The following is a 14,494-nucleotide window of genomic DNA, read 5'->3' as shown; positions in this document are numbered from 1 at the left end:
TCCTGGCAAGATCTATGCAAGTATACTTGAGAAATGGTTGAGAAGAATTGTGGAAGAAAAGCTTGGTGAAGAACAAGATGGATTCAGGCCAAATAGAATCTGTCAGGATCAGATCTTCACTTTACGACAATTAGTTGAGAAAGCATGGGAATATAACAAAGATCTGTATTTAAGTTTTGTCGATTTGGAAAAGGCATATGACAAGGTGCCAAGAGAGAAGCTATTCAATACGCTGCAGTTATATGGTGTCAATGGGGCATTATATCAAGCAATACGTAATCTTTATTTGAATTGTAAGTCAGCAGTTAGAATTGAAGAAAGTACAGGAAGATGGTTTAATATTAAATCTGGTGTGAGAAAGGATGTACATTATTCCCTCTGTTATTCATTATCTATATGGATCACATTATGAAGGAAAGTGGTATTAAACATGATATTAAAATTGGAGATGTTAATGTCAGCTCTTTGCTTTACATGGATGATGTTATACTTCTAAATAAATCCGCTACACGTCTGCAAGATTCTCTGACTAAATTGAATAGCTGTTGTAATGGATATGGCATGAAGGTCAGCAATAAAAAGACAAAGACAATGAAAATAGGCAGAATCATTGAAAATGTCAACTGTGTTGTGAATGGAGAACCTGTGGAACAAGTAAAACATTTCAGCTACTTACGCACGATTTTTACTGAAGATGGTAAATTAAATATAGAAATAGACAACAGAATCAGCAAAGCTGGTATGGTGGGAAGTCAATTGAATAAATTCATATGGAATAAGAGAGAAATTAGTCGGAACACTAAATTAGCTGTATATATATACAAGACAGTGTTCAAACCAGTTTTAACTTATGGATCTGAGAGCTGGGTCAGAAGTAAAACACTTGACCAAAGACTAGAGATGGCAGATATGAGAGTCTTGAGAAAGATTATAGACGTGAACAGATGGCATCAATGGCAATATCATATTAAAAACGAGGATATTAGGAAAGAACTTGACATTGTGAACATCTAGGAATGCGTTAGCAGAGCTAATCTCAGGTGGTATAGTCACTTAAACAGAATGGGTGAGGAAAGATTAGCAAATCAAGTGTTCTCTGATAGGTTGGCAGCAAAACGACCCAGAGGAAGACCAAGATATAGGTGGATTGATGCGGTACAAAGTGCCTTAGACAATAGAAACATAAGATATGATAATGTTGGAGTCTTGACAAGTAACAGACTGATTTGGAGGAAAATTGTAGATAAGAAGTTAGTAATGATGTAATTTTTTTCATTTAGTACTATCATATCCTGTACACCCCTTGAGGGTACATGGCAGGAATTTGATGATGATGATGAAGTGATCAGCATACTCATAAGCAATAGAAAGTGAAGACAATTAGAGCAATTAGTATGGTAGAGAAGGCTAAATCAGACCAAGATAAAATTAGTTAAACAATCCAGAGTAAGTTAAATAATCCAAAACAGTTTTTTCAGTACATAGCAAGTAAGAAAAAAAAAGAATGATGTTGAAAAACTGACTAATCAGTGCTGATGGTAGGAAAGTGACAAACAGAAGAAATAGTTGAGTTACTAAGCGATCGCACTTTTCTAGGATATATCGTCCAGGTGGAGACTTTGCAGCTACTGATGTGACAGAGGCTGATGTCAGAATTGAGATAGATGAACTGGGAGAGAAAAACAGTTGATAAAGATGATGTAGATGTTTGCAGGATGATATAAATACATTGGTAGTGTTTGGCAAAGCACAATGGCTGTCAATTTAATGTTGCAAAATATAAGGATGAATATGTAATGAATACCTAATGCAACTCATAAATGCAGATCATTTTTATAGATTCATGACAAATGAAACTGGAAGTATGATGTGTAAGAAGCATGCACAGAGTGTGAACACTGTATGATACACTGAAAAAAATACAGGGGATTTTTGGAACTCGATAGCAGATATTGCAAAGTCTTTTGTATAGAAAGAAATATGTTTAAAAGGTATCAATTGCTATGTTATGACAATGATAACAGAACAGCTGTTGGGGTGGTGGTGGGAGAGATATGGCAGGCTAAGATAATAATGACTGTGTTATTGATTAAATAAAGATGATATCTCCTGCTTGGAAATAAAACTTCTTTAATAGATTCGTTAGCAGCTGCCCGTGATCAAGTACCTTGACAATGAGTAAGATGCCAAAAAAAAAAAAAAAAAAAAAGTAAATCGATGGAAGAATAATATATTTTGAATGCATTTAGAAGGATGTGAAAATTCAGTCACCACCAGTCTCTGATAATTTGACAGTGGTGGTGAGTGGGCAAGTGGATTTCTGGAACCCTGAACATACATACATCAGGTTATGGTCTAAACTTTCTTCTGGAATGGCTTACTGCTCAGTGAAATGTTGCATAAATGAGATACAAGAAGGAAAATTGTGAATGCCTAAGATTACTATTTATCAACTTTTTTTTGCTGACAATTTTTATTTATTTTTTACAGAGTAATTCCAAAATTCTTAATTACAGAGATCAAAAAAAGACAAATTTTTGAAGTATAACTAACAAATAAACATTTTTTAAATAACTAAATGAAATGGCTTTTGTGAAACTTATGTGAGGTAATGGCACTCACATATACGATAAATATGTAAACAAACCTGATGAATGAAACCTCTGGGAAAATATAACAAATCTCCGGCTTCCAACTCCACTGTGAGTACTGGTTTGGCCAGTTCATCTTGATTGAAGTTAGCTAAAAGTAATATGCTAGATTAATGCTTTACCATAAAACATACTACAATCAGTAATCTCTTTCAAAAAATATTATAAAATAAAATACAAGTTTTATTTTAATTTATAATTTAAAATATTTGGATAAACAATTTTTATTCTAAAAAAAAAATGATTAAGACTTCAGATACAGGATTTTGATTTGACAATGCTTAATGTGAAGCTAATGACTACTGATCTTTCCTTTTAATATCAAAACTTCAAATGTTAAATTTACAATTTAATTGTAAATTTATCAAGTTTAATATAACCAGTGTCTACTTATGAGATTAAATGGGACCAAAAATAAGCGAATTCACAATCAGGAATTACTAAATAAGTACATAGACAATACTTCGACAAAGAATATGTAAAAAAGTTCACATCCCTTCTTTTCAAGAAACATGCTAAACAAGACTAAGTTAGAAGGCTTCCAAAGCCAATGAATAATCCTGCTGAGACTTACTCTGCTGGATATTGCCTGGAGTGAGCCAAAGTATGATAATATGTGCGTGTGTGTGTGTGCATGGCATGTACACTCTGTTAAGCTATGCATGAACAGGAGATTGGCAGAATATGCTTGTGAGATCTTCATCACTCCACACATGTCCTGGTTCTCTAACTTCCATGCATCACTAACCATGAAAGACACCACAAATAAATGTTGTTAGAGAATGCCAAACTTGAAATTGCATGTTTATGATCTGCTTAGATGAAAAATGTCCTTCCCACATTTCTTGCATTCATAGCATCACAGTTATCAAAATTCCAGTAAGTAATCAGACTACTGATTATTTATCTCAGAATAGCTAGTGTCCAAAGGTGTGACAAGGAGATCTGCTGGATAGCAAGAGTGATGGAATCTATACTGGTGTACCCTAACTACAAGTTCACCACCAATTTTGCACCACCCTTGGTTCCAGAGACTTGCCAGATTTCTGTTTTGTCAAACCAACCAAGGTTACTTAATAATAATTCATCAGTACCCACTGACCACTAATTCCACCTCTCCCAAGTCTCTAAAACATCATGGACCAGTAGAAACTTAAAGATTGAATGTATTAATGTTGCCAGCCTGACTGACCAAGTGTATAGCACACCTGCTCTCCAACTAACAGGTTGTGGTTTTGAGTCTCACCATGGGAGCATGGGTGTTTGTAAAGTGGACAAGCTTGTATAGCTCCTTGAGTTTATAAAGGCTTGTTTTTATATATAAAATATTAAATGTTTATTAAGTGATTAATAACCATTTAATCAGGGTGGTGCAAAGACCAGTGTATCCAACTAGCAACTAATCAGTGTTAAATTGTGAATGAAGATATTCTGTATATTATAATACTTCATTCGTATTTAACATAATCCACCATGTCATAAGCAAGACTTGTAAATATTATTTGTTGTTAGTCTTTTACTTGTAATATATTATTCATATAAATGCTTTAAGTTTTGTTTGTTATTAATTAATTGTATAACCTTAGGATATGTAATAGTAATAAAAAAAGACTATGTAAAAGTGACATTCAATTTATTTACTTAATTCTGTAAAATTTATTATAAGAAACTGTGTGTATATAAATTTAAATGTACCTTATGTGAACCGTGATATATATTTTTTGTTATTTCTATAAATAAAGGTAATTTTATGGAATTCTACTGATTGGATTTGATTGGCTGCTGATGGAGAAACGGAGTTATTTTTAGTTAGCTGAGAGCGTGAGCTACTGTGTATAAAGAGAAAAGCCAGTTGATATAAGCTGAACTGGTTAAAATCAGACTTTGGCGGGAAAGAGAGAATGTAGTTGATTGGAGAACAAAAAGAAAAGAGGAAGCCTTGGAGACAGCACAGATATCAGTAGTGAGTGGCAGAAGGGGAGTTGATATATGCCGAAAATCATCTAGGAAAGGACAAGGAATTAATAGGTATTTGGAATTACTTCTATAGGAGTTCTGATACTTCCATAATTTCCTAATAGTTAGTGGAAGAATAGTGCAGAACTGAAGTCAATACATAGAAGAAAATAAGGAATCAGTAAATAACTTAAACCAAGTGCATCAAGTCTTATGTATTTCTGTGTCTATAATTCAGTTATTATACTGGAAGATTTCTTTTAAATTGTGTTGCCATAAAGTAAAAGTCAATAAGAAATCCAATTGTGCCTATGCGAATTCGATGCTTAGAAGTGGTAACCTGGTAAGAGTTGTCCTTTCTATGACTTGTGAAGCAATATCAGTTAATTCCGTCAGATATATTTTGTCCTTAGCTGTGGTATTATGTCAATCAATGGTCGAAGCTATAAGTGTTATGTGGTTCTATTAAGTGTTAGCTGACTGAGAAAGAATACAGTGTAACCTGTCATAAGATTAGTTATTGTAACATTTGGAAGCTTAAACTTTTAAGAACTAATCTCAACTTGATTGACTAAGCATAAAGAACTGAGAAATGAATGTTTGATAGTTAATGGATTGTAATTATTCTGAATACTTTAAACTGAGCTAATATATTTATGATATGATTCATCCAATTGGATAGAGAGAGCTATGTGAAAGAAATACTAAAGCTTTAGAATTATGAAATGTCAACATTAGTCACAATACACAAACACCTAACTTAGAAGTTACTAATATCTGAATATGTATTCTTGTAAATTTTAATTGGATAACTTTTTGCAGATAGTATTACTTGTATGTTTATGTTGTACCATTCCACATTAAATGTTTTCTTTTGTTGAATTAAACTTGGTGTTTGCCTGATTTTCTTTCATTGCACCGCTCATAAAATTAATTGGACCTTTGCGGAAGCCTTAAAAGCTATTAATAACCTCGGCCTGAAGATAAAGTGATAATATAAGTATAGTTGATGATTGATTCCTCTATATTATTTAGACTAATCTGAATATATTGGTGGCACAGTATAATATAAATTTCTTTATATTCAGATGAGCATCAATCAGCAACTAATGAATAAAAACGGAATTTAAAGAGATAAAGAGAACCATAACAAACCATCATAATTGGAACAGTCAGTTAAGTGGGACGTTCCAACATCAGCATTTCAGGATTGGTGGCGAAGATTTTGGAAAAATTGGTTAGGGTTCACATTCAGAAATGGGTTGACAGTGAATCTTTACTTTGCAATGAGGTCATGTTTTAGCAACTTGCTCACATTCCATAATAATGTTACCATTATACTTGACAAGGGGGAATGAATACACTGTGATACTTTTGGATTTTGCTAAGGCTTCTGACAGAATACAGCATGGTAGACTGTTGCATAAATTGGAGAATATGGGTTTGGATTATAAAATGTCAGCGTGGATAAGAGGATGGCTGACTGACAGATATCAAAGAGTGGTATACAGGGGATGTGAATCTGCAAGATTTAAGGTAACCAGTGGTGTACCACAGGGATCAGTGCTTGGTCCACTGTTATTTAATCTGTATATTAATGCTATTGGGAAGGATTTAACAGGCAATACACAACTATTTGCTGATGATACAAAGATAGGTAAGGTAATCAGAAATGCTGCTAATATGTAGTATGTGCAGAATGATTTGAATAGGCTGGAATTGTGGGCATGAAAAAATGGATGTCGGTTCAATGTCAGTAAATGTAAAATCATGCACTGTGTTGTAATTAGATATCCAATGTCGTATTATATGAGCTGGATTACGTTAGAAGAAACTCATCAGGCTAGGAATCTTGGCATTAGTAGATAGGAAGTTGAAATTTAGGGCCATGTAGCAAAGACTGCAAATACAACTCAAAAGATAACTGCAATGCTGAAATGAACTTGCACATGTAAAGATACAGATGTCATTTTGCCTCTTTACAAGGCCTTGATAAGATCTCACTTGGACTATCGTGTGCAGGTCTGGTATCCTTGTTCGTGTTGCGATTCTGATACAGTGGAGAGAGAGTGTGTGTGTAAAGGAGAGCATTTAAAATGATATCAGGATTGTGTAATAGTGATTACGAAGACAGACTGAGAATTTGTAGACTGCAGATACTAGCAAACAGGAGAAAGAGGGATGATATGACTGAGTCTTACAAATTTCTAAAAGGGTTGTACAGAATTTCAGTTGATGGAATTTTTCATTTTATGGAAGGTGAGGAAAGGACAAGAAAGCATCCTTGGAAGCTGAGAATGAATGAATGCTGCTAAGAAGGGAGTGAGGGCTAGATTTTTCTCTTGAGGTTTGAGTGGTTGGAATGGATTGCTATTAGATGTATGTGCAAATAGTGTGAATGAATTCAAGAATAATAGTTGGTGCATGTAGTATGTGGCCTCCCTTGATGAGTCAGTGACTAATCATGGAGGTCTCTCTTAATAATAATAATAAAATGGAGCCCTGAAGCACTCCTGAATTGGTGGCAAATGCTCAGAGACAGGGTGCAATCAAAAAAAAGACTGAAAGATGGAAGTATTCAAAGCCATTGATGCTAAACACTATCAAAAGTTCTGGAAATATTTCTAAACTTCTCAATAGCACATCCAGTGGTGGGTGATATAAGCTAAGAGATCAGCTGTGGATGTGGATTGGTGGACTCCATACTAATGGCTGATGATTAACAGGTGAGCTTTTAGGTAAGGATGAAGTTGACTATTCATAATTTTCTCCATTATTTTGGAGAGGGATTGAGGTTATGGCAATTGGTCAGTAGTTGGGATAAGTGCCAGCTGATATAGAAGATTGAAGAGATGATAGAGAACAGGTGTTAGTTCTGGAGCACAATGTATGAGTTACAACAGGAGAAATCATATTGGTACCAGAAGACTTTTTAGTGTGTTGTTGTTATATGCTTATTTCTGAATATATATTTCCTCAATTCATGTCATATTAAATGCTTAACATCAGCCCCCCCCCCCATTCTTGTTAGGTGATGAATTAGATGACAATTCCACTATTACTTCACAGTAGAAAAATTAACAGTGGAATGGTATCTAATTCATTACCCAACAAGAAAGGAAGAAAATAGGCAATAATATTAAGCATTCAAGCATTTGAGAGAAAACTGAAATTTTAAAGAATGAAGCTAGAGTGCAGATCTCAGCTCTCAATGTATATATTATTGGTGAAACTACTGTGGTAGATATTTTAGTAAGAAAGGAAATCATTTTTTATCTGCAAGGAATTTAAGATACTGAGTAAACAGAAGGCACTGACAAAAGCAAGAACAGATATGTCACAGAGAAATATTCTATATCTCATATATACTGGTATACTAATCTCTAAACTAGTACCTCAAGATGCAAATGTTTCTTATGAAAATATACAACTATCTGGTGTCTTGGAGCATGCAATGGTTTCTGTAAAATGTTCCAATGAATCCATGGTACATCTGACCATTAATTCTGAAGTGCATTAGATACATGAACCTATGATATTTCAAAATAAAATGTTAAACTATACATTTTATTTATTTTGTTTGTTCAAAAGATATGTAATTCATTTTTCATGAAATTTTATATCTATTTTGAAATATGCCATGAAATCAATCTTAGCAATACATTTATTTATCAATGGCAATATTTGCCATCTTTTAATCTTCCAAATCAGTGCAATGGAACAACATATTTTATTCAGGTTCTTTCATTTTACTGAAAATATTACAGAAAATTTTAATGCTATTTTCAAATGCCTGCACTGAATATAATGATGTTAAATATATATGAAAAACACAACATTTTCAAATAACATTTATCGATATATGAATTTTATTTTTTGCCCTTATGAAATTCCAGTATGACTTATTCTTTCCACTCAGATGTATTACTATTATTAATCACAGAGGGCAAAGTCTGACTGTCACTTCCTCGTGGTGCCCTCTGGATGATCTAACGACAGCAGCATTTCTTCTTTTTCCTGTCATGGAGACAAATTTCAGTGATTATACTTATGCTACGGCGTACGGGGCAGCCGACGCGACTCTTGATTTGGAAATGATGTCAGAGTTGAGAAATGAGCAAATCATTCCACCCATTACAAGAAATATTAATATCATCCAATGTAATTTAAATGGTATCATTACCCCAGCAAGCAAAGATGAACTATTACTACTAGCTGACAAACATGATGCTGATATTATCTGCATCCAGGAATCCAAACTTCAACAAACCAACAGACTAAACATTAAAAACTATAAAATCATAAGACAAGATAGGCCTACGGACCAAAATGGAGGAGGGCTTCTGACGCTAATCCGAAACTTGTCATATAAAGTTGAGTTAAATATAGTATCAGAAGGAATTGAAATACAAGGAATCCAAATACTGGAACCAAGTAAAAAGCCATTAAACATATTCAATTGTTATCATCCACCTGACAAACCTGGACCAAATCTTTCCAACCTATCCCATGTCATTGAAGAAAACTCCATTATCTTAGGAGACATGAATAGCAAACACCTGTTATGGGGTTCTGAGGAAATAAACCCAAGAGGAGAAAACCTGAGTAATTTCTTAGATGAAACAGGACTAATAACTCTCAACAGTGGAGAACCTACTTATCTGTCTCATTCTTATGGTACAAAAGATCCTAGATATCACTGCAGTGTCTCCTGATCTTCACAACAAAGCTATTTGGTCTGTTTTGGAACGAGTAGGAAGCGACCATACTCCAATATTAATCAATCTGAACCCAAAAATGACTAGACCCACCCAAAAAAGAAAATATCATTGGAACTTCCAGAAGGCAAATTGGGAGAAATACAAGGATGAAGTAAGTAAAATGCTGAAAGATCACACATACCATGATGACTTAGACAAAGACTATATAACTTGGAAGAATACTATCCTAAATGCAGCAAAGAAAAGTATCCCAAAGGGTTACAGGAGAAAAGTTATTTCAAACCGCACAAAGGTTCACCAGGAACTTGCCAGTAAAATAACTAAACGAAATTAATTATTTAACATCTTAAAAATTGGAAGCTCCCCAGAAACCAGAATCGAGTACAAGATAAATGTTGAAATTAAACAAAAATATAATATATTACAAAGAACTAGGTGGCAAGAATTTTGCTACAACTTAAATCCAAACACTTCAGATACCAAACTTTGGAAACTGACTACTAATTTACAAAGAGACCTACCAAAGGCAAGTGAGACTAACATGCTAAAAGATCCAGATGGAAATATCAAAACTGGAGATAGGGAGATCGCAAATAACTTGGCTTTTCATTTTCAAAATATAAGCAAACTAGAGATGAATACTAGAAAAGACCATCAAATATCAAAACAGGCTCGACAGCAGAAAAATGCTGCAAACTCCCCAAAATATCAAAACAAACTTTTCTGGGATCCATTTACAATCTCTGAATTGGGAGATGCCTTGGAGAGAGACTAGATATAAATAAATCATGTGGACCAGATAACATACAAGGAATTATGATCAAACATCTTCCTCCCCTAGCCCTAGATTGGCTACTTCACCTATACAACAATAGCCTAAAACAAGGAAAAGTTCCGAAAGACTGGAAGACAGCCACAATCATACCAATCTTAAAGCCTAACAAACCGCAAGACCAACCAGGAAGTTATAGACCAATTTCACCGACTTCAATTCCAGGCAAATCAATGGAAAAAAGATACTCCAATGTTTGAATTACTATTTAAACAAAAATAATATACTACCAAATTTTCAGCCTGCCTTTAGAAGAAATCACTCAACAACCGATCAACTTTTCTATTTAACCCAGACAATTCAAGATAACTTCCAGCCCAAACCTACCAAATCCAGTATTGCAGCTCTTATAGATTTTAGTAATGCCTTTGACAAGGTGTGGAGGTAGAAACTCTTTTCCAAATTTTGTCATATTGGAATAGAAGGGAAAGTTCTTAACTGGATCTATGACTTTCTAAGAAATAGAACAATTTGAGTTAAAATAAATAATACCTTTTCCAAGAAAGTGAAAATAAGACAGGGACTCCCTCAAGGTAGCATTTTGAGCCCACTCCTTTTTTTCATCTACTTAAATGATTTAGATAAAAATATAAATAAATAAACAAAGATAGCTATGTTTGCTGATGATTTGAAAACCCCAAATACCTTGGACTTATTCTGGATCCATCGCTAAGCTTCAATAAACATATCAACAATGTTGTAGTCAGAGCAAAAAGAAGACTAAATATCATGAAAAGTATCTCAGGTAAAGAGTAGGGAGCTGATGCTAAAACCTTAAAAGTCACATATACCTCTATTATCCGTACCATAATGGAATATGCTTCGCCTATCTGGATGCAAACATCACAAATCAGTTTTATAAAATTCAGAAAAATGCACCTAAAATCATATGTGGACTAAGGAATACAACTCCTGGAAAAATAGCAGAATTCGAATCCAACCTTGTTCCTTTAAAAATTAGGTGGTGAGAAAATCTAACCAAATTTGTAGAAAAAAGAGCCAACCTTGCACATCATAGAACAAGTGAACTTTTTAAAAACTGGAAACCAACAAACAGAATAAAGAAAAACTCAACAACGCATGAAATCATAGAAAATAAAATTCCCTTGGATTGTCCAAATAAAATAGCCGACTTCCCATCATTTCCTCCAAATCAAGACAGGAAAAATATAGTTATCAACTCTGAAATAGGGAAACATGAGAAAAAAAGCTTAGAAAACCCTGAAATCTTGAGACATTAGCCCTTTCAAAAATAATGGAATATGGACCTGACTTAATAAAGATCTACACAGATGGCTCCAAAAATCCAAATGGCAATTCTGGGAGTGACGTACTCATCTATGGCTCTCATAATATAGAACTAAAATCAACTAACAGTATTGGATGCAACTCATACCATGCAGAATTAATAGCCATTAACACAGTGCTACAATATTTGGACAAACAAAACCTGAAGGAGTTTATATTTTTCACAGATTCCTTAGCAGCCCTTCAAGCTATTAAGAACTGCTACACTAGTCATCAAGAAATACTTAGAGACATAGCAAAAAACATAAACAAACTACATAAGGATTCCGAAATAATCTTCCAATGGATTAAATCCCATGTGGGATTAAAGGGAAACAAAACTGCAGATGAAGTAGCAAAAAAAAAGGCCACAACATCAAGTGATACCATGGATTTCAATCATTTTAAAACCACCCAAAAAGAAAACATAAAAAGAACAATTCTTCAGGACATGACTCACCACTGGTACTCAGCAGAAAATCCAGGAGCTACCATCAGCTCCAAGTTTAATCGCAGTGCTACTACCATGATCTCCCGCCTCAAGACTAGCCACACAAGACCAATCAAGTTTAGCAATGGCATAAAAGTTTTCACCACCTGCAAAATCTGTAACATCGAGGAAGCATCACCAATGCATTTGCTAAACTATATGAATATTTCCAAATGTGAACTCTATAACAACCCAGAAAAGGTGCTGTATAAAATACATGAGCTTGACCTCTATGATCTGGTGTAATAATACCATGGGATAATAAAAAAAATTAAAAAAAAACTATTAATCACAATTACTTAAGCAAAATTTGTAGGTATGGATTTTTTTTTTTTCACTTGCTTTATGTAATGAACAGTTTTGCATATTTCCTGTTTATGAAGTGAAAAGTTTAACTCTAAGCCAATGGCCTACTAACCAGTACTCCATCTCCCTTCTCTTCAGCTATTAACAATTCACAGCATGGTTGAAATTACAATTCACTCAGACCATGAGTGAATCATTTCTATAGATGTGAGATTAAATGATCTGGGTGTGGAATACATAGCAGCATAGCTAGGCTTTCAGCACCCTTCACAAATAAGACCTTCTATAGTGCAACAGTTTCAATACAGGTAACTCTTTAAAAGCAGAGGTTGCATTCTCAAGAAACGCTGCATATATCAAAAATGCATGAAACAGGATGATTGCAACATGGGATAATAAAGATGGCATTCTTCCCAAATGAGTGAGATTCTGATCTTACGAGATTAATTTTATCAAAAATGTACCTATTTTTCATACATATTAAGCCAATAAGAGTAGTAAATAAAATACTCAGTAGATATAAAACAAAACAAAAAAAAAATATTAAAGTAGTTATTTATTTTCAAGGTTAAAACATTATAACCACATCTTAATCATTTTCTTTAGCTGGCATGCTGACGTTCAAGGCTACTTTTTCAGGAATATGTCATCTGAACTCTTGATCCACCATTATCTCCAAGTCTCTAGCTTCATCAATATTTTGCAATTCAATACTGTCGATATGATAAGCAATATTTCCAAACTATTTTGTATCTTATTAAAATAAAAAAAAAATTAACAACTTAAAAATATTAACTAAAGCACACGTTTTCCCCCATAAGCCAAAACAACACAGCATGTTCATGGCTATTATTATCACCATCAGACTGCATGCAGTCAAGAGGCTCATCAGTGGAGGTACCACTCTCTCTCTCTCTCTCTCACACATCATCTTCTCTCTTCCATCATCTATGTGGATGATGGTGAGGCCGAATGAACTCTTTTCACTTCTGTCTGTCTCAGGAGAGTCCGAACAATTCTGTCCAGTTTGGTGTCGCTTGTTGCGATTTGGTTTTCAGGTCCTCTTTTATTTTGTCTATCCATCTAATTCTCGGATGTCCTTTGGATCTTTTACCTTCCATCGTTGTATTCAGGGCTTTAGATGGTAGTCTTTCTGTTTCCATTCTGGTCACATGGCCAAACCATCACAGTCTTCATTCTTGGATTTTGTCTATTATTGTTATTTCTCGTCTTAGTCGTTTCCTTATGTTTTCGTTTCTTAGTCGATCCATCAGAGATACTCCAAGCCTTTTTGAGATTCCAGCATTCACTTCCACAGAATGCCATTGATTCATAGATTCCTACTTTTGTTACTTGTTTGATGTCTCTTGACTTCCATATTTTATTAAGTAGTCCAAAGGTTTGGGATGCTCGATTGATTCTTCTGTTTATATCTTTTATAATTTCACCATTGTACTCAATAACTCCTCCAAGGTAGGTGAAGTTTTCTACCTGCTCTAGATTCTTACTATCAATTTCAATTTTCAGATTGGTGCTTCTTTTTCCTATTTGCATAATTTATGTTTTGTCTATATTTATGTTTAATCCAGATTTTATACACTCCTCCTTTATTTTATCAGAAATTCGCTGTAGATTTTCTTCTGTGCTTGCAAGTAATGCAATGTCGTCTGCAAATTTCAAATTTGTCATATATTTTGATTCTGGAGTCTTCATTGTTTAAGGCCTTATTGGTTGCTTCTTCCAGTGTAAGACTGAACAGGTCTGGTGACAGATTGCATCCCTGTCTTACTCTGCTCTTTGTGTGGAACCAGTTGGATAAGGTGTCCTCCATTCGTACTGCATTTTCGGGTTTCTCATACATATTCTTTATTATTCTTATTGTTTTGTTGGGAATTCCAAATTCTTCCATAGTTTTCCATAGTTCTCTTCTACGGACTGAATCAAATGCCTGACGAAAGTCTATGAAATTTATGTAGCAACTTTGGTTGTACTCTAGTGTCTTTTCTATTAGCTGTCTTAAGGTGAATAGTTGATCAATTGTGCTTCGTCCTGGTCTGAAACCGGCATGTTCTTCTCCTAGTACCAGTTCTATATATGGCTTAATTTGTTTTTGGAGTACTTTTGTAAAACCCTTACTTGGAATACTGAGGAGGCTATTGCCTCTGTAATTATTGCTTTCTGTTTTATCTCCTTTTTTTTTTTGTATATAGGAGTTATGTCTGATTTAGTCCAATCAGTAGGCACTGCTTCG

At 34.2% G+C, this 14,494-nt stretch overlaps 1 protein-coding gene across 1 annotated transcript in view; it reads right to left on the bottom strand.

The window, feature by feature from the left end:
* NO66 (Bifunctional lysine-specific demethylase and histidyl-hydroxylase NO66) overlaps window positions 1-14,494 on the bottom strand; it is a 295,812-nt gene that overhangs the window by 104,331 nt on the left and 176,987 nt on the right. Inside the window, exon 11 of the mRNA XM_090407239.1 lies at window positions 2,648-2,742. Within this exon, the coding sequence (XP_090263365.1) occupies window positions 2,648-2,742 (95 nt within the window). The remainder of the gene's footprint in view (window positions 1-2,647; window positions 2,743-14,494) is intronic.

Source organism: Typopeltis vanoorti, chromosome 17 (assembly GCF_054136105.1).
Source record: "Typopeltis vanoorti isolate ZY-2024b chromosome 17, IOZ_Tvanoo_1.0, whole genome shotgun sequence".
NCBI lineage: Eukaryota > Metazoa > Arthropoda > Arachnida > Uropygi > Thelyphonidae > Typopeltis > Typopeltis vanoorti.
Note: the sequence above shows the minus strand (reverse complement) of the source record. Positions and strands in the feature narration are given on the sequence as shown.